The 25,578-nt window shown below is 44.0% G+C and overlaps 1 protein-coding gene and 1 long non-coding RNA gene across 4 annotated transcripts in view; one reads left to right on the forward strand and one right to left on the reverse strand.

Annotated features, from left to right (window-relative positions):
• ahnak (AHNAK nucleoprotein) overlaps positions 1-20,089 on the reverse strand; it is a 32,069-nt gene extending 11,980 nt beyond the window's left edge. The window contains exons 1-7 of one of the 3 annotated variants that reach the window (XM_078788217.1): positions 19,817-20,089; positions 12,261-12,332; positions 7,733-7,791; positions 7,470-7,626; positions 7,126-7,346; positions 2,170-5,963; positions 355-1,800 (exon numbers count right to left, since the gene is read on the reverse strand). In XM_078788217.1, coding sequence (XP_078644343.1) covers positions 355-1,800; positions 2,170-5,963; positions 7,126-7,346; positions 7,470-7,626 — 5,618 coding nt within the window. In that variant the 5' untranslated portion in view covers positions 7,733-7,791; positions 12,261-12,332; positions 19,817-20,089. Of the gene's footprint in view, positions 1-354; positions 5,964-7,125; positions 7,347-7,469; positions 7,627-7,732; positions 7,792-12,260; positions 12,333-19,816 lie in introns of all 3 variants that reach the window. The other 2 variants (XM_078788215.1, XM_078788216.1) reach the window with 2 other exon arrangements.
• On the forward strand, positions 17,336-24,846 carry LOC144894623 (uncharacterized). Its single transcript, XR_013625265.1, has 4 exons — positions 17,336-17,576; positions 23,899-23,987; positions 24,180-24,253; positions 24,337-24,846. It is a non-coding gene; the product is annotated as an uncharacterized LOC144894623 (long non-coding RNA).
• Positions 24,847-25,578: the final 732 nt, after the last annotated feature.

Consider the following 25,578-nt stretch of genomic DNA (forward strand, 5'->3'; position numbering starts at 1 on the left):
ATTGTAGGACCTTTCACATCAACATTGGGTCCTTTGATATCCATTTCTGGAGGTTGTATATCTCCCTTGACATTCGGTAGTGACATATCGACATCGCCTTTCATCCCGGGACCTTTCAAATCCAGGTTCACATCAGGCATGGAGATTTTTGGTCCTGTTATTTTGGGCATCTTGAATTTGGGCCCCTTGATCTTTCCAACATCAACATCAACATCTGGTGTGTTGATGTCCAAATCAACATTTGGGATATTGACATCCATATTAGCCTCGGGAAGGTTTATGTTGACGTCTGGACTCTCCACTTTAGGGCCTTTCATTCCAAATTCTGGCATTTTGAATTTTGGTAATCCAAAACCAATCGTGGGACCTTTCACATCAACATTGGGTCCTTTGATATCCATTTCTGGAGGTTGTATATCTCCCTCGACATTTGGTAGTGACACATCTACATCGCCCTTAATCCCAGGACCTTTCAAATCCAGGTTCACATCAGGCATGGAGATTTTTGGTCCTGTTATTTTTGGCATCTTGAATTTGGGCCCCTTGATCTTTCCAACATCAACATCAACATCAACATCTGGTGTGTTGATGTCCAAATCAACTTTTGGGATATTGACATCCATATTAGCCTCGGGAAGGTTTATGTCGACGTCAGGACTCTCGACTTTAGGACCTTTCATTCCAAATTCTGGCATTTTGAATTTTGGTAATCCAAAACCAATTGTAGGACCTTTCACATCAACATTGGGTCCTTTGATATCCATTTCTGGAGGTTGTATATCTCCCTTGACATTCGGTAGTGACACATCTACATCGCCCTTAATCCCAGGACCTTTCAAATCCAGGTTCACATCAGGCATGGAGATTTTTGGTCCTGTTATTTTTGGCATCTTGAATTTGGGCCCCTTGATCTTTCCAACATCAACGTCAACATCTGGTGTGTTGATGTCCAAATCAACTTTTGGAATATTGACATCCATATTAGCCTCGGGAAGGTTTATGTTGACGTCAGGACTCTCCACTTTAGGACCTTTCATTCCAAATTCTGGCATTTTGAATTTTGGTAATCCAAAACCAATTGTAGGACCTTTCACATCAACATTGGGTCCTTTGATATCCATTTCTGGAGGTTGTATATCTCCCTTGACATTCGGTAGTGACACATCGACATCGCCTTTCATCCCGGGACCTTTCAAATCCAGGTTCACATCAGGCATGGAGATTTTTGGTCCTGTTATTTTGGGCATCTTGAATTTGGGCCCCTTGATCTTTCCAACATCAACATCAACATCAACATCAACATCTGGTGTGTTGATGTCCAAATCAACTTTTGGGATATTGACATCCATATTAGCCTCGGGAAGGTTTATGTTGACGTCAGGACTCTCCCCTTTAGGACCTTTCATTCCAAATTCTGGCATTTTGAATTTTGGTAATCCAAAACCAATCGTGGGACCTTTCACATCAACATTGGGTCCTTTGATATTCATTTCTGTAGGTTGTATATCTCCCTCGACATTTGGTAGTGACACATCTAGATCGCCTTTCATCCCAGGACCTTTCAAATCCAGGTTCACATCAGGCATGGAGATTTTTGGTCCTGTTATTTTTGGCATCTTGAATTTGAGCCCCTTGGTCTTTCCACCATCAACATCAACATCAACATCTGGTGTGTTGATGTCCAAATCAACTTTTGGGATATTGACATCCATATTAGCCTTGGGAAGGTTTATGTCGACGTCAGGACTCTCCACTTTAGGACCTTTCATTCCAAATTCTGGCATTTTGAATTTTGGTAATCCAAAACCAATTGTAGGACCTTTCACATCAACATTGGGTCCTTTGATATCCATTTCTGGAGGTTGTATATCTCCCTTGACATTCGGTAGTGACACATCGACATCGCCTTTCATCCCGGGACCTTTCAAATCCAGGTTCACATCAGGCATGGAGATTTTTGGTCCTGTTATTTTGGGCATCTTGAATTTGGGCCCCTTGATCTTTCCAACATCAACATCAACATCAACATCTGGTGTGTTGATGTCCAAATCAACTTTTGGGATATTGACATCCATATTAGCCTCGGGAAGGTTTATGTCGACGTCAGGACTCTCCCCTTTAGGACCTTTCATCCCAAATTCTGGCATTTTGAATTTTGGTAATCCAAAACCAATCGTGGGACCTTTCACATCAACATTGGGTCCTTTGATATTCATTTCTGTAGGTTGTATATCTCCCTCGACATTTGGTAGTGACACATCTAGATCGCCTTTCATCCCAGGACCTTTCAAATCCAGGTTCACATCAGGCATGGAGATTTTTGGTCCTGTTATTTTTGGCATCTTGAATTTGAGCCCCTTGGTCTTTCCACCATCAACATCAACATCAACATCTGGTGTGTTGATGTCCAAATCAACTTTTGGGATATTGACATCCATATTAGCCTTGGGAAGGTTTATGTCGACGTCAGGACTCTCGACTTTAGGACCTTTCATTCCAAATTCTGGCATTTTGAATTTTGGTAATCCAAAACCAGTTGTAGGACCTTTCACATCAACATTGGGTCCTTTGATATTCATTTCTGGAGTTTGTATATCTCCCTCGACATTTGGTAGTGACACATCTAGATCGCCTTTGATCCCGGGACCTTTCAAATCCAGGTTCACATCAGGCATGGAGATTTTTGGTCCTGTTATTTTTGGCATCTTGAATTTGGGCCCCTTGATCTTTCCACCATCAACATCAACATCTGGTGTGTTGATGTCCAAATCAACTTTTGGGATATTGACATCCATGTTAGCCTCTGGAAGGTTTATGTCGACGTCAGGACTCTTCACTTTAGGATCTTTCAAACCAAATTCTGGCATTTTGAATTTTGGTAATCCAATACCAATGGTGGGACCTTTCCCATCAACATTGGGCCTTTTGATATTCATTTCTGGAGGTTGTATATCTCCCTCGACATTTGGTAGTGACACATCGACATCGCCTTTCATCCCAGGACCTTTCAAGTTTAGGTTCACATCAGGCATGGAGATTTTTGGTCCTGATACTTTTGGCATCTTGAATTTGGGTCCCTTGATCTTACAACTGGGACTGTCAATGTCAACATCTGGTCCTTTGACATCCAACTCAGGTCCTTTAATATCCAAATCTGCTGCAGACAGACTGACATCCACTTCAGGACTTTGAATGTCGACTTCTGGGATCTTGACTCCTTTGATATCCATTCCTGGTGCTTTTATTCCACCTCCGATATTTGGTACAGACACATCTACATCACCTTTGACCTCGGGACCTTTCACATGTATGTCAACACCAGGCACATTTGGACCTGATATATTTGGTATCTTGAATGTGGGTCCTTTGATCTTGCCACTTGGACCATCACTGTCAAAATCTGGTGTTTTGATGTCCGGTTTTGGATATTTAATGTTCAAATCGGCTTGCAATTCAGTCTCAGGACCCGTAACGTCAATATTAGCCTTGGGTAGTTTGACATCCATTTCGGGAGTTTCCACATTTGCACCTTTAACCCCAAAATTAGGCATTTTGAATTTTGGTAAACCAAATCCAGTGTTTGGCCCCTTAATGTCAACTTTGGAGCCTTTAAATCCAATTTCTGGAGCTTTAATATCTCCTTCAATCGCTGACACACTGACTTCAGGGATCTTGACTTTTGGACCTTTGAAATCCATTCCTGGTGCTTTTTCTCCTTCGATGTTTGGTACAGTCACATCTACATCGCCTTTGACCTTGGGACCTTGCAGATGTAAGTCGATATCAGGTATGGAGATGTTTTGCCCCGATATTTTTGGCATCTTGAATTTGGCTCCCTTGATTTTGCCACTTAGACCACCAGTGTCAGCATCTGGTACTTCAAGATCTGCTTCGGGGAGAGTAACATCAACTTCTTGTGCTTTCAATTTAACCCCAGGGACCTTGACATCAACATTAGACTTGTGGAAGTTCATATCAATGTCAGGACCCACCACGTTCGGACCTTCACCTTGTGGGAGCTTGACATCAACATCTGGGACCTTCACATCGATGTTAGCTTTGGGAAGGTTAATGTTAACATTAGAACCTTCTATGTTTGGACCTTTTAAGCCAAATTTTGGTAAAGAAAATGCAGTTTTAGACCCCTCGGTGTCCATTTTTGGACCTTTGATATCAATTCCTGGTGTTTTTATATCAACTTTGACAGTTTCTACCGATGCATCTACATCACTTTTGACTTTTGGGCCTGTCAGATTGATGTCCGCATTCCCCATTGAGACGGTTGGTCCTGATATTCCAGGGATCTTGATTGTCGGTTCCTTGATTTTGATGTCAACGTTCGGTGCGTCAATGTCAGTTTTTGGGAGGTTGACATCAACTTTTGGCAATTCAACCTTTGTGCCCGTAACGTCAATATCAATGCCTGTTTTGGGCCCTTTTGTGTCAATTTTGGGTCCTGTCAGTTCAATTTCAGTTGCTTGTACATTTGGTAGTGACACATCGACACTGCTTCTGACCATTGGTCCTGTCCGATTGAAGTCCATATTAGGCTTGGAGATGTTTGGTCCTGTGATTTTAGTCGTCAATCCCTTGGTGTCAAACTTTGGACCTTTGATATTAATTTCTGACACATCAGCTTTCATTTCAGGGCCTCGCAGGTCCACAGTTGGCGCAGTGATGATGGGTCCAGTGGTTTTTATTTGAGGTGCCTTGATCTTTCCTCCTTGACTGTCAATATCAACACAAAGTCCTCCAATGTCTACCTCGGGCCCTTCGGGGCCCTCCAGTTTTGGACCTTTAAAGCTGATTTCTGGCATTCTCACCTTGGGTAATTCAAACCCACTTGGAGACCCCTTGATGTCAACTTTTGGGCCTCTGATATCCATTTGTGGCCCTGTTATATCTCCCTCAATAGCTGGTACTGACACAGCTCCATCACCTGTGACTTCAGGGCCTTTTAGATTTAATTCCACATTCGGCGTGGAGATGCTTGGTCTTGAGATGTCAGCTGTGGGAATATTCATACTGACTTTTGGACCTTGTCCTTTTAGGGCTTCAGTGTTTACCTCTGGACTCCGGATGACAACATCAGGTGTTTTTATGTTGCCCTCTATCTTGGATGTCGACACATTCACTTTTCCAGCCATTTGGGGGCCTGTCTGCCGAATATCCACCTCTGGACTTTTTATATCAAAAGTTGACCTCTTGGATCCAAATGATGTTACGTTTATCTGAGGTGTTGTGAAATCCCCCTTTGTGACTTCAATGTTCATATCGGGACCTTTAACGTATTTGCTGTCGGAAACCTTTGATTTGATGCTGAACTGAGCGTTCGCAGAAGGACCTTTCAGGTCACTTTCAGCATCCGTATGACCTTCACTCAGCGAGACTGTTGGCATATGAATGGTGCTCGATTCCTCTGCATGTGGGTGAGTGACAGTAACTTCAGGTACCCTCACCTTTGTTCCCTCATCACCTTGTCTTCTGTCTATGGATGTCACCAAAATCTGCTTTCCTTTTCCTGGTACAGACGCTCTGCTTTCGCTGTCTGTGAATACATCACTACTTCCCATCCCTCCCATTGAAACGTGCCTACCACCAGTGTTTGCGTTTCCCCTTAGTTTATAAGAGACGTTGCCTAAATCAAAAACTCCTCCCTCGGCTCCCACATTGCCAGAAGGACTGCCCTGGGACATTCTTAAACCAGGCGAGCCATCCCCTGATTCTTGCCTTTGGCCCTTGAACTCTGGGCTCGAAAGCTCAAGCTGCTCGCTGATGCCACTCGGCATGTCCACGGTGTAGGTGGTGATACGGCGGGTGATGGTCGTCACTGTGCTGCCGTCGCTGCTCGTGCTGCTGTGCCGCTCCGTGCGCACATCCACTCCCTCGGCCAGGTCTTCGGACTTCAGCCTTGGCTTGATCTTCTTTGTGTAAATCCTTTTATAGTCCTCATCATCCCCACTCTGGTTGGACAAAAATGAAAGACATGGAAAATATTCATTTGAAGTTTAAGCAATAACCAGGAAGGACTTTCACATACCATATGATGACCGTATGAATTGTCAGGTGGGTTTTTTTGTTACCTTGTGCAGGATATAGTTTTAGAACTTTTTGGAATACTGACATAAAAATTCCAATCTTAATGATTCCCAGCCCTATGTACACATATATACAGTATACAGTGGAACCTTGCTTAGTAGCCGACCCGGTTGGCATGTTTTTTAGTTAGCTTAACGCCACAATTTTGCCTAGTTTTGATGGCATTCTTCGGTTTGCATACAGTATGCAATGTAATCCCGATTCCTTATTTATATATGGAATATTTTTGTAGTTATGACATAGAAAACATGTTTACGATCTTCTAAATGTTTTTTAAGAGCCCTGTAGACATGAAATACGTTTGCATTATCCAATGTAGTCGATATGATCAGAGACATTATCTATTTACCTTCAAAGAGCAGAATGGCTGGCGGACAGGAAGTGACGTTGGTGATTCCGAGTTGAGTTATAACTTGTTATGGGCTGTGGCCACAACAGTAATCATGATTATGATTATTATTATTGAAAGAGAAAAAAAAGCCAGTTGACTAATAGTAGGCCGTAAACTGTAAATGCATATAAATGATGAATGGAGGGGATAAATAAACATTTAAGGTTACGTTGAACTTTTTTCCCAAATGCTGGCAACTTTCTTTGGCTCCATTTTGGGTTAAAATTCAGATTTTAACCTTAAGTAACCTTAAGTGTTTCATTCATTCATCATTTATATTTTTTTATATTTTTGACCCAGCCATTTTCTATGCCGCATATTCTCACGAGGGTCGCAAGGGTATGCTGGAGTCTATCCCAGCTGACTTTGGGCAAGAGGTGGTGTACACCCTGAACTAGTCGCAGTATATTTTTTAATATCAATTTTTAATTGTCTTGTCCAAACTGTAATATATAAAAAAGTGTCTTGTGTTAATATTTTTGGCTTTCTGGAACGGATGAATTTGATTCACATTTGGGAAAAACCGATTGGGTTAGCGTCGGTTTCAGTTTGAGTCAGACCATCTGGAGAGAATTCACGACACTAACCAAGGTTGTACTTTGTTCATTTAGAAATCCCACATTTGAAGAACTTACGAGAATGATGTCTGGACTGGCGCTTCCCACTCTCCCCTCCCAAGTCAAGGTGCCCATCGGGGAACGACAGGGCGTGCTCAGGGGCGAGTAGCCAGGTGATTTGTCACCTTTGTTTTGTAGTTTCAGTCCAACCTTGTGACGGTTCAGCGTCTTCAGGAGCTCAGCCGTTTCCTCCGAGCTCATGTTGTCAAAGTAGACAGTGGCACCCACAATCTGGTCCCCTGCGAATTCAATTGAAAAGTTCATTTGTTTGTTTCTTTCGCCTTTTTCATGATTTTGGAGTCACCTTTTTAAATTTGTTGCTGAGTTTTATTTGAAAATGAACAGGACGTGTGGGACGCTACCTTCATACACTTTCCCAGATCGTGCAGCAGGTGACTCTCCTTTCACTTCTTTGACAAAGATCTCTCCTTCACTTGTCTGCTCAATGGTCAGTCCAGTTTTGTCTGGACCCTCCCAGTCCGGAAAGAGCACTTCCCTCGTTTCCTCCTCTTCAGCCATCTGTAAATAATCAGATAAATAATTAATAATAATAATAATAACGACATGAGAATGAGCTTAGGTGTGTTTTTCCTTTGATGCAAGTGTGTCTTGAACCGTGAGATACCTTGTTTTGTTTCTCTTGCGTTCAAGCCCTGGTGGGAAAGAACGTCACCTCCAACTTTCCTGAAAAAAAAGAGAAAAAAAAGCTTAGAAAAAAAAGTGGTTTCCATCACATCTCTGAGTTGTAGTTCCAAAGATTAACACTAGGGGGTGGTAAAATCCTTCCAGACAGAAAACCCTCTCTGTGGTTCTCCTCAAACATGGCATCCCTGCTCCACCGCCACAAATGAAGCCAAAAACATTTATGACAACATGCACTGCCAGGTGCTACTATTCCTGATCTTATCTCATCTTCTTCAAAACAAGACAGGTCGAGTCGACAAGTCATAGGCTTGAAATTTCCCTCCAAGTCATAAGCACTTTTTAGTGTCAATAAAATAAGACATAAATCATAGAAAAGCGCTGACTAGCATTCAGGATTTATGGAAATCCACACATTTGTTATCTAATCTTAAACCTGATTGGACGCATTCAGCGAGGCAGACTCAAAAGGAAAAATGTTGTCATGCTGGGAATGACATAGTAACACTCACGTTAGCGGAACTGATTAGCATTAGCATTCCCTGAAGTCATCAGGCTAACACCCCAGTCATTGTTGTCATGTCGAGTTGCAAGTCTTTGATGACATTGTCAAGTCATTGAGGAGCCACACCCACATCTGTCCTGGCAGCGTTGAACTTTTTTTAAAGAAATATTATCCAACATCTTCCACTATGAATCACTTTTATAACAACAATTAGCAATACAGTAATCCCTCGTTTATGGCGGGTAATTGGTTCCCGACCTGACCAAGAGAATTACCACAAAGAAGGATTCCTTCTTTATAAGCAAAATAGCCAACCTGTTCATGCCCTTTTCAATACAGTTTTTACATTATTAGAGCCCTCTAGGCAGGAAGTAACAACCCTATAGTCACATTTACACCCCTATTTCTAAATGATGTGGATATAATCAGAGAAAATAAGCCATTTAATAAACTAATAAAACATGTGATTGTGGATTTTGCCGTTAATGTGTTCCGGACATGCGGAGGACAGGAAGTGACATCAGAGGTTCAGAGTTGAGTTTTAGCTTAATTGGCGACAGTCTGGTGCTTGTCTCCCCGAACAATTACTGACACCTAGCGACCAATGTACAATACTACATACACAAGTTGAATGTCTTCTTAATTCTTTGTATTTGTATTTTAGTTAATTTCGCCATTTTTATGCTTGAAAATGCTTATTTTAGGCCAAAATGTGTATTTGTTTGGCTAATCCGCTGCATCCAACCACGAAACAGTTCCATTTACTGTCCATGTCAACAATGACGGAGTGAAACTGAGGTACGGCTGCGCTTGTTCATGTTCCTGCTTCAACCAGTGAATGTGCCCCACTGTTCTGGAACTTAGCAAAACAAGGTTCAAGAGGAGCCTGAGGCGAAGACACACAAACAACACAGCGGCCTCTTGCACATCGCTCATGGTTAGCAAAACAACAACACAAACGTTGTCTGTGGAACACACACATAAATGATGAAAGGCCAATTTAGGAGGCGCGCCTCTCATTAAAGTTAAGACACATTCGCAGAGCGGTGGCATTCCGACATTGCTAGCATGCTGGACCGTGTCCATGTGCAGCTAACATGCAATGCGCGAATAAACACGGGGACGTTTTTAGTCTGGTGCTGGAAAATGAATGCAACGCTGTGAGATCATATCAATTCCACTTTCCAAAATAAACTTTCACAGGCACTCGAGATGCAAATACCAAGGACCAGGGTCGATGCGCATGCTCGTGCGGCGTGAATGGATAATGTTTATGCCAAAGTTTATGCCAAGGTTTACGCCAAAGTTTACGCCAAGGTTTACGTCAAAGTTTATGCCAAGGTTTACACCAAAGTTTACGCCAAAGTTTACGCCAAAGTTTACGTCAAAGTTTACGCCAAGGTTTACGCCAAAGTTTACGCCAAAGTTTACGCCAAAGTTTACGCCAAAGTTTACGCCAAAGTTTACGCCAAAGTTTACGCCAAAGTTTACGCCAAAGTTTACGCCAAAGTTTATGCCAAAGTTTATGCCAAACTTTACGCCAAACTTTACGCCAAAGTTTACGCCAAAGTTTACGCCAAAGTTTACGCCAAAGTTTACGCCAAAGTTTACGCCAAAGTTTACGCCAACGTTTACGCCAAGGTTTACTCCAAGGTTTATTCCAAGGTTTACACCAAAGTTTACGCCAAGGTTTACGCCAAGGTTTACGCCAAGGTTTACGGCAAAGATTATGCCAAAGTTTCCGCGGACCGCTGGCAGGAACTGGCAGCAACCTTATGGCCTCTCTGCGTTATTATGTCATGCAGGCTTGACTGAGGCTTGAAATATGAACCTACAAGACAACTTGAACGTTGTAACATGATTTGTTGTTTTCGCTGTGCTTCTTTAGACAGCATGCTACGACTGATACTGCACTCAGTTGGGCCTGGTTTACTCGGCGACGAGGAGCAACTGACGGGCCAAGATGGAGGGCATAGCGGCCAGAGTGACGTTCCGCTGACATCCGGGAGAAACTCGAGTAGAACCGCCCCAGCGACCCGACCGAAGGTTGCCGGATGGATGCTTTGAGGTGTGGTCAGTCATTATCCACAAAACTTGATTAGCCCGGTCGTCCTTTCAAACATATATTCATTCATACATTCTGATGTTCTGTGGTTGAATATGGCTTAGCGTTTGCACATTTTTTGCCTAAATGAAGTACTTTCATTCAGGCATTAAAATGTTGACATGAACTATAGTACAAATATAAGGCATTCAGAAGATGCAGTCAAATTGCGAATGTAGTATTCTATAATGGCCACTAGATGTCAGGAATTGTTTGGTGAGTCAAGCACCAGACTACTTTCTACTTCCTATTCATCCATTTTTTATACTGCTTATCCTCACTAGGGTCGTGGACATGCTGGAGCCTATCCCAGCTGTCTTATGTCACAATAACATAAGAATAACTTATGAACTCTGAACCCTTGACCTTGAACCCACTTCCACTTTTATTTTAGTCTAAAATGATTTCTTTTCTCTGATTATATCCACTATCACGATGAATGTAAAGGTGACTATAGGGGTGCTATGTCATCTCTAGAGGGCTCTCTAATAATGTTTTAAAAACAGGTGTAATCAGGTTTTCTATGGTCTATGAAAATATTCAATTAATTCCAAGGAATCCTACTTTGTGGAAATTCAGTGATCACGTCCGAGTCCGGGACCGATGTATGACCGTAAGTGAGGGACTAATGGATCGGAACGTTGAGTGTTCACGTGACCAAGAGTCTCCAATATGTGTCCTTTCAACTTTAAGTCTGATCCAGTGGAAGCTAACGTTTTGAATTGGATGTGAAACGTCGCAGGTTTGTTTGCACTCAGCCTTTCATATTTCAAATTCTCCCCCCTCGCTGATAAAGCGTGAAATATGTGGGCTGGGTTGTTCTCACACTTGTGCCATATTTCTATGAGAATGTTCGGAGGGAGGAGGGGAAGGGGGGGTGAGGAGGGCAAGGGAACAGCAACAGAGGTGGGAGGAAACGACCTTTAGTGGGAGGGGGCGGAAGAGGGCAGGAAACAGTTAACAAAAACAGAAAAAAAGAAAAGCGAGCGAGATAGCCAAGGAATTGCTGGAGGAGGAACGTCATCCTCGGAGTGCAGGGAGTGGAAGAGAACCAGAAAAAGCAGAAATGCAAATACGGCAGCAGAGAGAGTTAAGAGTTAGGACGCGAGTCTGATTGCCTCTCAGGTATCAGACTCCCCCCCCCCTTGGAAACGTTAGATCACATTGTCTCCCGGCATAACCAGTTGTGCAGCTATTTAATAGGACATCCTGGAGCACTTCATCCCAAATCATATTAATATTCCATGCCGATAGTGAGGAAGCCAAGCGGGCCGTCACACCACAACAGTCATGATGTCGTCTTTGTTTTTCATTCCCCTGACTTAAAACTACCCGACTCCTTTAAGAGCAAAGAGTATCGTATCATATTTGCTGTGGTTTGGAATACGTTTGAAGCAAGCCAAGACGGGACAAAGCCTCTATTAAGAGTTTATTATAGACTGCGACCACGGAACATATGGATGCATCTCCCTGCTCTGTCATTGGCCAATAGGGGCCGAGCGCTGCCGTGCCTCTGCGCCTCTTTTCCGCTGAAAAGGAATAAATCACCCGACGCTGCTGACTGAAAACAGACCAGCTTGACGGGCGGCTTCATAAGAAGGGGGGAAAGGGGTACGCAGGAGCGCAACAGGTGGTGGCTGGGGGTGCAAAAGTATCAGGTTTCCGTTCCAGTCTTCCACTCAAAGGAAGCTTTGCAACAAACATTCCGACACAGTTTTTTAGTCCCCGTGTGCATAATGGAGGGCTGTTCTGAGGTCACACTGGCTGGACGGCCTTGGAGAGCAGAAGTGTGTGCGCGCTTTTTTTTTTTTTTAGGGGGGGGGTCATAAGTTTAGTTTCCCTTCCCTGACCAGCAACAGATGTATGAGGATTTCTTCTTGACATGATGTCAAGGGCAATTACCTTGGATAGCTCAAGCGAGGCCAAGGGCTTCAGTCCTTCAGTCCGATGCGTTGCTTCTTGTTGTCTTGACTTCTGTTGACAAAAAAGCCAGGAGAATTAGGATTCGTTTTACACAGAGCTTACAAAGTGTGATGGAAAAAGACACTCGGCTTTTCCTGAACAGTGCTATCACATTCTGACACCTCAGGGGGTTCAATCAGTCGCCTGCCAAAGGTCACGTGTCGCAAACTTAGCAACGCATTTCAGTCCGTTGTTTGATTGGCTGAGATATGGTGGAAGCCCACGCCGGAATTCAAGAGAGAGATCACACTGACCGCTAGAAAAAGCAGTTCTCCAGTTGGTGTCCAACAAGGAGTGCGTCTCATCGCGTTATGAACACACCGCGTGACTCCAAACGGGTTCTTAATGCTTATCGCAAAAGCCCGTGTTAGCATTCTTAGCTTGCTAACAAAATCAGCTGTGATGTCATCGCATTTTATAGTTTTACATGCGTAGAGGAATTCTACAGGCAAAGTAAAAGATGAGTGGAAAGCATAAATGAACATTGAACGTTGATTTCACCGTCAGGGTCCCAAAGACACAATATGGCAACGAAACCAACGCCTTCCTGTTTTTGTCATGAGTTGTTTCTTGAAATATGACGTCTAATAATAACGGTATTATTTCTCAGCTTCAAGAGGAAGGTGTTGGTCTCGCTGCCACATCGCTTCTTTGGGAAGAGCCACGTCAAGAATCTACATCTGCAATAAAGGTAAAAGTAACTTAAAGTAAAAGTTGATTTGGTTATTGTACGTTTCAGCTGGAATCAGACGTTGCTAACCAAGGTTGGACTGTATAATCACATGATTCATATCTGATTATAAACCAAGACAAAAGTCAGGCAAAGCACTTTTTCTTTCCAAGTATGACTTTTGGTGTCACGTTAATATGCTGCTCTTGCTGTAACTTGCCCCAAACTCTGACATGACTGGTGCCAGATTGTTGCTTCAGCCCACTGGCACATTTGGAAACAAAGCCATTCCTTTGTCGGAGCAAAGTACAAACAGAAGCAGACTCAGTGTGAGCACAGGCAGGCATCCACCAGTGGGAACATGCCCCTCGGAATCGTTCTCATCAGACAGCCCCGCCATTAACCTCTCCCGTTCCTGCCGGGTCCTTTTCCGACTGCATTTTTAACCGAGTCTCTGCAAAAATAGAAGGGATACGAGCCACTGATCGCAGTTGTCTTGTTTGTTTGCATAAGGAGACGTGTGTCGCAGCAGCTGTGCACACTTTGCATCCCATACATTCATGTTGCAGCGTCGTACTTTTCGGGGCGTCGCTCAAGCAGCTAAAAGGGCCAAAAGCAAAACAGAAGCGTCGGCGTATTTATTGAATGTAGACAAAATCCAAAATGGAAGGCGTGTTATGACTCGCCGCTGGTTTCATTTGTGGACAATTGGCTTGCTTTGATAGCAAGATTCTTCAACAATGCCGCGCCCGAGTGGACACCAAAAACAATGAAAAACATGTACGGAAGAGAAGGCCATCCGGGAGTCGGTGTGCTTGCCGAGGGAGCAGCTCGGCGCTCGGCCCCACCCAGGCCTCCGATCGCACACACATTCCTTGATAGAGCCGGCGGGCCAGCTGGAAGGCCGCCCAGCCTCTCCCGACACTGACTAACGCCAAAGAAATGTTCTCTTTTTGCCTCAGTCGGGCTCTGTTCGGTGCCGGCCGCCCCCTGCATGAGTGGCCGCCTCCTGCGGTGCGGCCCAGCGTGCTCGGTTCTGCTCAAATAAACAAGAACACCCACACTCGTTCAGCCTCTTTCCGTCTAGCGCACACTTTCAGTCAGACGCATCGCCATTATCACGTTTTAGTTGAGCTACCTGCCAGACAAAAGTCGTGGAAAGTCGCTCACATAAATCTGGGAGTGGATTCGATTCAGTTGACGCCACATTTCGCTTTTGGTGAACACAAAAACAGAGCAGTGGTCGTGGTTACAGCTCCGGTGTCTGCAAGGAGGCCACTTTATAGGCTCTGGAATAAAAGCAGCAAATGAAAGAAAAGGAAGAAAGAAGGTAGCAAATTATTGTCACAGCAGAATGGACTCCCTGTTCTTCTCCCACTGTGCAGCCCAAGGGGGGCGCATATAGGCCATGCATGCATGTGTGACGCATGGGACAGGAATGCGGCGTCAAGATAAGTGCCGTGCTTCCCAGTACTGCGGCCCAAAACCAAACCACAAGTCCAGCATGAGAACAAAGCCTGCCCACTGACGTATTAAAACTCTTGTGACTCTGGGAGAAGCTGGAAACAAAGTTGGCAGGAATATAAAGTTGAAAAGAGAATTTAGCATATCCCAAAAGACACGATGGAAAGTAGAGAAGTGTGAGGTCTTTTCTTCAGGCGTCCATGGAAGTGCGAGGTGGAAGGACTTCTGATTGAATTTCCTCACATAGGAGAAGGGAGTGTTTCCTTTGTTTTCATTGGCTGGATTCCAGCGTGTGGATGTACGCAACGTTAGGCTACGCCGGGGGGGGGGCAAAACAGCAACACATGCAGATATGCTGACAAATGATCAACAAGTGAAAAGTGCATCAGTAGTAAGAACCTCGCTGCTCTTTTTCGACATTTTTGCTGTTTATGGAATGGAAATTACATATTTCTTCCTCCTATTGTTAGGATTTTATTCTTGTAAAATTTGGACTTTTTATTTCAATTAATATTTCAACTATTGTCTTAAAATTACAGATGTTTTTTGTCATAATGTTAGGATTTTATTCCCAGAATATATTGCTGTTATTCCCATAATATTGTATATTTTTAATATATATTTCCCCATCCTATTTTTCCAAAAATTACAACTTTATTGACTATACTTTGATTGTCACGATATTATGACATCTTTTTCCTGAATATTTCAATATCATGCGCTTAAAATGAATTTTTTTTCTCCTAAAATTAAACTTTTTTTCTCCTCATGTTTTGACTTTCTTCTTACTAATTACCCATTTTACCATTTATGGGTTTTTTTTGTTAAATTATATTGTACAATGTACTAGGGATCGACCAATATGGTTTTTATGGAGGCCGATGCCGATTTTTTTCCATCACCCTTAGACGATGGCCGATTTTGCTTGGGCCGTAATTTGTGTCCGATACTGCTTTTGATCCCTCAATTTACATGAAAAAATGACAATCATAACAAATATTTATTGAACACAATAGGATTCAGCTTTCTTAAACGCAACACAAAGCTGCCCCGGCGGATGCCTGACTGTAAATCATGCGGTGGAAAAATACATCGGCGAACCCACACACGTATCGGCCGATACCGATACAAGGAAAAAACGCAAATATCGGCCGGCCGATGTATGGTTCGATCCTTACAATGTACCGTAGATCAATAAATAAGCCCTCAAATGGCCCACGGGCCGCACTTTGGTCACACCTGGCCTATATGAAAAGGTTGCGTATCCTGTTATTTCGTATGAATAAATGAAGGCAAACTGTCAACTCGTCAGCTTGCGTAATGACAAGAGGATACTCTTGCACACGATCCAGGGCAGCGTTTTCTAATTAAGGTGGGATTGGTTTTTGTGTCCGTCACAGCTGCTGCTGGAACAAGAGCAAGTGTGAGTCCATTCATAGATCTGTGAAGAACAGAGGTTAAGAGGAGGCCAGGATGGCGAGCATACTTGTCCATGAGATGCATATTAATAGACATTCCTCCCGGCTGCAGCGACATACGCACGGCAGCGCTACAAACTGCAGCGACAAATGAATTGGAGCTTCATTGGAGCGCTGACTGATCGCTTTGTGTGTTGTGCTGCTAGCAAGCACTTAGCTAATCTACTGTAACTGTACAGTAGTACAACCTGCAACATGGCTTCCATCTATACGTGGAACCTCGGTAGACAAAAACCCAGGCAATTTTGCTTCTCTTTTCTCTATCATTTGCTGACTCGTGCTACGTTCTTTGGCCCCATGGCGGCTTATTACAAAATGCACAGACAATGAGTCACCAACACTCCCGGTGCTTTGATGGGCACTAAATTTCAGTACTTAATATATAACAAATATCAAAGACATACGTAGTTCTACGATTTTATCAACCCAAACGCCCCCTCCCAACAACACTTCGAGCGAGCGCGGCAAAATAATACATTTCATTTCAGAGCAAAGAAGCCATAAAAACAGCCACAAGGTGGCAGAAGTGCTTAACAGAGGGGGGCAATCACATGACAGGAAGAGGAAGTGAGAGAGCGAGGAGGAGTGTAGCGTGCAGGTTAGAGGAATTTGAACACATAGTTCCATTCCGAATGGGAAATTGTAAATAGTTCATGGTGTTATATTTGTAAATTAAGAGTTATTATGAAGTAAAATACTTATGTTGGTTTAGATATTTGAACTGCCATAAAAGTCAAAACTATGTGTGTCAATATGAAAGCTATGCTGGAAATGTATCTTTTCACTAAAAACTGCTTTTCTCCCTTTTGTAGTTGGGAGCTGATATTTTCCTGAAACTCACCTATGGTCTACTGCTGATTACGCCAGAAGGGTAAAAGGTAGGTGATTGTTGCTTTGGTAGGTTCCATGTGTATATAACCATAGAACACAATATTCCGCATGACTTGAAAGATCAGTAACATGGTCTAAAATGGCCGCTACCGAAGGGGTGTCTTTTGAGTACCAGAAGTCGATGATTTGTGTTTGAGTAAATGACCTGATCCAGCCTTTTCTAGCATTCCACGCGTGATCAAAGTATGATTTGTGCTTCCATTGGATTAATACCAGCAGATATATATCGGCGGATATTGAAGGCCTGGTTTATTAGGCGCATGTCAAACAACGTCTTGTTATGTAAATCCCCACGCCTCTCAGCAAAGCACACAGTGGACTGACGAGACATTCCACAGCTGAGCAGTGGATGGGCGAGGAGGGTGTGGTTGGAGAAGAAGCGCAGTTGGAGACCTCACACACTTTTGGTGCTTGTTTACTTGCCTGCGGGATAATGTGTCAATCCCCTCACTGAGACATGTTTGGATATCTGTTCTTCTTTTATGACCTTCCCTCCTCTGGGGGGGGGGGGGGCTACGGTGTCTGTAAGGGCCTCGGAATGGGTGTCAGTTGTGAAAAAAAGACATCGATGGTGCAACTCCTGTCACCGTTGGCCGCACCGCGCAGTCAGCACGCCGTCCGCCCCGGCCGGGCCTCCTATCATCCACCCAGCAGACCCACCAGAGGAAAAGGAAGTGGAAGTGGGCTCCAGACCACTTTCTTTCCGTTTGACACGCCGCTCCTTTTGGGTGGCAAGACAACAATGCTGAGCAGGTGGGATGATCCCCAATCCAATTCCAACAGCATATGAATGAGGAGTGAAAGCCATAAATGAACATTAAAGGTCACTTTTAGCTTCACAGAGGGACGGGATTCCTGATCCTGATAGTTTTCCCAAAGACACGTTGGCGCAGCGACACAGCATAGGGACACCACCTTCCTGTTTTGACATTTCTTCAGTTCAATTGTGGCCCTTGAAACTTTCTTCAGTTCCATTTTGGCTGATTGGGGTGAGAAACACTCCAATTCATATTCAAAAAATAACTCATGTCAAAACAAGAAGGTGGCGTCCTTATGATGTGTCTCTGGGCACACCCACATCAGGGATTATGTCTTCAATGAAGGTCAAGGTCGCCTAAAATTCATCGTTCATCATTCATCGTTTCTATGAGTGCATTTATTTGGAATATGGGAAAAAATGATTTGGTTAACATCCGTTTCAGTTAGAGTCGGACCGCCTGGAAGGAAGCAATGAGGCTAACCAAGGTTCTACTTGTGTAGAAGGTAAATAAGGTCTTTTTTTTTATCTCAATGGAGTTCCGTGCAATGGTTGGCAGTTAGGCTCCCAGAAAATTTGAAAGGCAAGACTCGGTGCCAAATATCACGGAATTTGCCTTGAAAAAAGCCCGAAAGCGCTCTTCACATGACAGCATAATGCGACCTCTGTCACTGTTAGACAACACGAGTATTTCAACAAACGGTATTTGCCTGCAGCCAAAGCCAGGCCCAGCTCACTGGGGAGTCTTTCACAACCAGTTCTGAGAGTTGCATCACCACCTCGCTCGTGCGGCGCCGTCCAATAATCCCGATCACCAAGTCAGCATGAAATTCTGACTTTGCTACAGAACCATTCGGCCCCCGGAAACCGGCCTGCGTTACAGTAAAGCACCTTGACAAACGCCAGGCATTTACAGTCTGGGATGGCGCAACATGGAGAGCGACGCCGCGGCGTGCAGACAAGAGCAACAGAGCACTGAGAAGACTTTTGGGTGTGGCAGGATAAAGCTGCGGGGTCCCGGCGACTGCACACGTTGACATTTTTACTCTTTGCAGCGAGCGCCGAGCGCATCTGCGCTTCTTTTCTGTGCTTTGAGTACTTTTCGTTGGGAATGGCGAAGACGTTTTTTACGTAAGCAGCAAACTTTTAGCATCTCAGTCGCTAAAGTCCGAGTTCCCCCCGCCGTACGCCTCAAACCTGCTTTCAATTAGCTTGTCTTTCCAAACCACTGCATTCCATGACTCCCCTCCTCAGCCCCTGCTCCGCCCATCCCCCCTTTTGCCCACCCCCGCGCTTCTTCCTCTCGCCGTCTCCTCCTCGGCCAGGTTAGAAGCCGACCGAGGGAAGTGTCTCAAACTCCGACACTTTTCAGCGATGACAAAGTTAGAACATTTGTAAACTTTTTCCGAGGCGTCACACAAAGACTTTATTAAAAGTCCCACAGCGAGCCTCCAACGTAGGATGTAAATATTCCCATCCAGGACACCGTGTGCTATTTTGTGATGGCTGTGGGGGGGTAATGACTACGTATGCGTACAAGCGGAGATTGACAAAGGGTAGAAAGGGTGTGCCTCGATGTGGAGAAGAGAAAAAGGAAGGGGAGGAGGGAGGCAAAGGAGGAGAAGAATCCACACCCAAGCTGGTCAGAGGCTGCAGACGCGCGTATCGGATCTTTACTTTTTAAACTTCCACGCTAACCTTTTACACAAATTACGACAGATAAGAAGAAAAAAGGTGATAACATCAACACGGGCAATTTGACTCCGATCTCCACGTCTGGCATCCACGCTCGCAAGCATTTCCAGACCAAGACTTGGCTGTTGCTTTATTAACAACAGACCAAGTCGTTGTCGGAGGAGATGGGGTGCCTTCACTGACTCTTGGTGCGCACTTCAAGGAAAACGGGAAAGTGCGTAGTTCCAGTCCTGCGTTCCTGCAGGTACACACCCACTTTCTGGAACCTGCTCCACTTTGAGGCCCACTTTTAAACTTTTCACATTTAAAAGCTGCATAACTGACTACCCCCCCCCCCCCCCCCACCCACACACAAAAGTCACCTCAGATCCACTCAATGCAAATGATGGAATGAAATATGACTGCAAAGTCTACTTGAAGTTAATCATTACGTGTTTGTCTCCTATGATCGTCGCAGGAGTCAAAGCTCAGAAGTATGCAGAACTTTGCAACCGTGGTGGGGGGTGGGGGGGGGGGTTGAAGAAGAGAAGCAAAAGTTTACCTGTGCGCCCTCGTTGCGCCCGAGAAGCCTCACACGAGCTTGAGCATCCTTGAAAGCGTGTTGTCGTCTTCCCTCGTCTCCCCAGCCCAAAGAAGAGCGCCTCTCAACTTGGTCTGATGGGATTCTAACACTTTTCCTCCTCCTCGACCAAGCAAAGTTTCCAGGGCGTTTTCTCCCCCCCCCTCCTCTCTCTCTCTCTCTCTCTCTCTCTCGCTCTTTCCCTCCTCTCTCTCTCTCTGCTGCTGAGTTGATTTTAGCCTCTTTTTTCCCTGCGTAGCTGCTCCTCTGGGCTGAGCAGAGTGCTCGGATAGGGTGCTGGCTCGGGCTCCTGGTTTGTGGAGGGGAGGGGACCGGTGAGAGGGAGTGGTCCGCGGCAGCCACCGAACCAACCGCTGCTCCACATGGAGGCCTCAAAAGACACACGCAAACAAAAGTCTCCGGTCAGCTATGATCATGGAACTGGAATAGGGGGGTTGACAATACATACAATATATATACAATATGAAAATACAGTAGCTATTTCAAACAATAACTAAATGATCGCTGGCTTTGTGGTAGACTATGGCGTCTATTATTAGTCAAATGCAAGTGATATGTCGTGCTGTGGTCACTAGGTGTCAGTAATGATACAAAAGTTTGAGACATTAGCTTACATGACATTACCTTAACACTGCATGTAGTCAGCCCTGGCATGTCCATAAAGTATGGACATCATCGAGTTAGGTAAAGGTTCTCCTCCCATTCGGTGTGGAAGTGGTACATTTTTGGCTTCTTAAGTTAAGAAGGAATACATTTGAGGCTAACTGGTTAGCTCACTAGCTTTTTTAATTAGCTAGCGGCTGTTTCATCTTCTCATCTTTTAGCTACTATATCTACAGCCTATCAACTCGCGGCATCATTTACTCCTACAGCAGATTAGGACAATAAAACTTTTTTAAAAAAATTTGTGTTAACATAACGTAATACCTTCCTTTTTGTTAGCTCGCTAATAGAATGCTAACATGTGATTTGTGATAAAAATACATAAGGAACAATATTGTATTAGTGTATTAATAACACGACAAGATGCAGGTCATATTGCACATTCACTGGACAGTGCGAACAAATTTGGGAAAAATTGCTGCAAAAATTTTATATCATATACCGAAAAATACGCTAAAGGTCGGATGCTAAATGTGCTAACTTCCATCATCCTTCTTTTTACAGAAGACTTCCTTACATGGATTCTAACTTAAATATGAAAATAGCAGACGCAACTTCTTGCATTGTAAATTACATTATTTTTATTATTTTTTTACTTTAGTTCAAATGAACGACTTTAGTGTTTTATTGTTTTGAATTTCCATATGAACGCCACCACAGGGTGGTTGTCATGTGAGGGCCTGCGATATAAAAAACATGTTATTATGGGATAGCAAATGACTGCACATGACTTCACTTGCGTTCGGACGTTTGAGCTGTGTTCTACTCGTTTTTGCTTTCACTTTCCTCGTTGTTTCCTCAGAAAATAGCATTTGTGTCTGTCAGATGAAGATCATCGCTACACTTGTACTTTTAAGTAGGTGCAAATGTACGACTGTTTCACCGCTCATTGTTACGTGCGCCGCCCCTCACATGTTTCTCATTTCCTCTCACCGCTGTTGGACATCAATCTCAACTCAGACACTGACTTTTTGGACCAAGCGCCGCGTCACACCCAGTTCAAGCACGTCCCAGCTCATCCCTAAATGTTCTTCCACTTTGCAACAACAGCGTGAGCGTGCAACTGATCGCTTGCTCGGACACAATATACCGTAACGCCACTTTACGGCCGTGTTTAACGTCCTCAAATGGTATTCTATCTTCTCCTGCGTGTCCTGTTAATGGCAAACGAGCAAAGAAAACATGCTGAGGTCAAATATCTCCACTGCTGTCCTTCAAAATCACGTACTTTCCCTTTAACTGCCGCTAACACGCTCTATTCCAATAGTAAAGAAAAAGTGGAATAAAACAAACAATTTAAAAAACATCGGTCAGTCGTAAGGCTAGAAAAACAATGCAGGAACTCAAAATTGTCCCTTATTGCCCCGCCGTCCCTTAGAAGCCCGTTTTACGGTACCTCCAACTCAGACACGTCTCTAGTCTTTTCATCCTGGCAACCACACTTCCTATTCTCACTACAAGAACGCCAGATGCATTCAGGGACATCATTCCGAACATCACAAAAACAGTTTCATAATGTGTGTGTGTGTGTGTGTGAGTACGTAAATAAAGCATCCAAAATGTCAACGCATCGGTATGAGTTCATGTTGAGCTCTGTGGAAAAATATCATGCAATCCCTCGTTTATCACCGTTAATTGCTTCCAGATCCGACCGACCACGACAAGTCCATTTTTGCAAAGTAATATTATTTATAAATGGAATACTTTTCTAGTTAGAGCATAGAAAACCTGTTTACCACTTTGGAATAATGTGGCTTTTAACATTATTAGAGCCCTCCAGATATGAAGTAATACCCCTATAGTCACGTTTACGTGAAAACAAGCCACATTAGGCGACAATAACAATTACAGATTCATGTTTTTTATTTCAAATGCGTGCAATGCAGCTCCAAATGTTACAATTGTAAACAGTTGATGGTGTTATATTTGTAAATCAATATAAATGAATATTTTCATGGAAAACAACCACTTTTGTGTTGTTTATGTTGTGGCACAGTTCTTTATATATTTTGGCTAAATTTATATCAAAGTGAAAGTTATGCATCTGTTTTGCCTTGTTTTGTTTTTTTTTGTTTTTGTTTTTAGAAGTGATATTTTAAGCTAATTAAGAATGAACGGAAACAGGTAGATGAAAGATAAGAGTTGAACCTTTCTTTTGGTATGCACCATGTTTAAATAGCCCTAGAAGACATTATGTGGCTAGAAAAATCAGTCACAATAAGAGGAATTGGGCCGGGATTGAATGAGTCAACGTACGCCAAAGGAAACCAACTGACCTCAAAACAAAGTCCGAGTTCCACCCTAGAAGTGTAATCTAAGTTTAAGTTTCATTTCTGCAGTATCGCCACCGTATTGAAGATTCTAGCCGCGTGCTAACTTTGTCTTTTGTCTTTGATGATATAACCAAATACTCTTAATCCGCATGGCAAATAAGAGCTTGTAGGCCTTCAAATAAAAAGTAGTGTGAGTGTTTTTGACATTGTAGCTTACAAGCGAGCCAGTCCGCCTCACACCAATGTCCAGTGTCCTTGAAACACCTCTTGGCCATGAGTCACACCCTTTTTTTTACAGAGAGGGGAAATGACTGTACTTTTGCTGCAACACAACTGGGAGTGGCACAACTACACACACACACACACACATGATGTTGCCTTGGCATTACCATGTCACGCCAGCGGCCATCACGAGAATGCAGATTTTGTTATTCTTTGAGACGGCGGAAGAACAGAAGCTGCTGTCTGTGTGCTGGCGTTGGTGCTGGCGTTGGTGCTGGCGTGCCGTGCACGCTGACGTGCACGCTGACGTGCACGCTGGGATAAAAGTCTGGGAGCGAGCTAAGACACTCTTTGGACTGCAGCTTTGTTGTAAATAAACATTCCTAAGCTGCAGGACTTTGAAAAGTTGTTCTTGGAACCAGACACTGAATATGTACGGTATTGCGCAACATGAGCTCCGCCAGCCGTACGTTGGACGTGCGCGTTGTTTTTTTGCAACAAATAAATGAACTTTGGCAGCACGGCGGTTCAGTGGTTAGCGCGCAGACCTCGCAGCTAGGAGACCAGGGTTCAATTCCACCCTCGGCCATCTCTGTCTGGAGTTTGCATGTTTCCTCCCACATTCCAAAAACATGCTAGGTTAATTAGCCACTCCAAATCGTCCATAGGTATGAATGTGAGTGTGAATGGTTGTTTGTCTATATGTGCCCTGTGATTGGCTGGCCACCAGTCCAGGGTGTACCCCGCTTCTCGACCGAAGACAGATGGGATAGGCTCCAGCACCCCCTGCAACCCTTGTGAGGATAAGCGGTACAAAATGAATAAATGAATGAGGTCTCCTCCTATTTTGTGTGGAAGTGGTAACTTTTTGGCTTCTTATTTTAGGTGGAGATGTTTCAGGGGGCGTCCCTCATGACTGAAGGCCTTGGTCTGTGTGGTGATGATGGCTTCTTCACAAAGGACTTCTTCCAGAGGTATAAGATGACTCCTTTGGACCATACTGGGTCTTCCCCTCATCTAAATCCAATGGAGAACATTTGGGGAACTTGACCATCAACATTCCCACATCGGCATCAAACACGCCCAAAGCATTTTCAGCTGATTAACACGAATGGTGCAGGTTCTCATGTTTGAATCCTTGTTTGAACATTTTATTTCTATTTCAGGGGTCAGCTTTGGAGGTTTTGGAGCTGCTGTACCCGTCCAGGATGGGTAGATGTTGTGCTGCCACCACGACCAGGTTGGTTGTTCTGCTCCTGACAGGCCGCTTTCTCTTCTTGCACCTGTTTGCTCAGCTCTGCACCGTTTTTGTACTTTTTGGAGGCGTGGTCCCTTGTTTTCTTTGAGGTTGACCTGTTTCAGCTCAGAGCGATTGAGTCTTCCAGACAGACGACTTCTAGTCACGTGCGAGCGGGTGTAACAGGACGCCTCCCAAAGCGCTTTGCGTTCTGCGCTCACATGACAAAGGTAAAGTCGGTAAAGTCGGTAAAGTCGGTAAAGTCGGTTTCTGTGCCGCAAAGTCTGATATCAGGATCGGCGCATTGGCTGATTAGCAAGAATGTGTGCCTAAAATGATGAGTCTTTATTGTTCCCCACCCTCTGAAATCATTCAACAGTGGGACTGATGAGCAGATTAAGATAAACCCAAGTATTTTGCAATCAACTGGGGAAATTCTGCATTTCTCACATTGGGAACATGTTTCAAATCAGCCAAATCCCTGCTGCTTATCCGTGTTTGAGGGCAGGTCCCATCAGCTGAATACGAGGATATGTGGGAATGGGCGTGTTTCCTGCCTGGTCCGAGGTGTGTCAGCCATCCCCGAGCAGAGCAAATAACTTGGCTCGCACACATTGGGAGTCACGACTCGCGGCCACAATGAAAACGGGACAGCTCAGACAGAGGAGATCAAATAGTGGCAGGGATTCTTCCATCTGTAGATTTGTCACAAGCAGAAGAAAACATTCCGTTATGGAGCCGTGATGCCATCCGACCGTTTTGCTAAACTATGCTAAAATCAGCCATGAGGCTCCGGCTGACACAATTCAGGTTGAACTCCAGATGGCAACCTTGGCTTCTCTTTGTGGACACAAATATTAAAGCAACGTTTCCAGTAGATCTGTCAGTTCTTTAGCATTAGTATTAGCATTAGCATTAGCATTAGCATTCCCAACATCTCCAAACAGTGACGCTCTAGCTTCAATTCAAATACTTTATTTACCATTTGGTGATTAGAGCCGGGACCACTTGGCCGAGTGGTTAGCACGTAGGGCACACAGTCGGGAAGACCACACCAAATTCCAAGTTTTCCTTCCTAAACATTCATTACCAGACCTGTTGTCTCCACTAAGTGAAAACTTCGCTCTATTGACTTAATTTGCTTGAGCATTCCTATTTCTTTGCCTGCTTTGTTGTCTTTTCAAAATGACTGTGATTAATACGTAGAAATGCAATCTTTTTGTGAATCATCGTCATTAAAACGCCACCGCCGTACTCGACACGCCTTCCTTCAATGGTACAGTCATTATTTGATGTTGTCGGTATTTCCCTGTGGTCTATGCATCATT

The sequence above is a fragment of the Doryrhamphus excisus genome, linkage group LG22, assembly GCF_037039965.1.
Source record: "Doryrhamphus excisus strain RoL-2023G ecotype Guam linkage group LG22, RoL_Dexc_Guam_v1.1, whole genome shotgun sequence".
Lineage (NCBI taxonomy): Eukaryota > Metazoa > Chordata > Actinopteri > Syngnathiformes > Syngnathidae > Doryrhamphus > Doryrhamphus excisus.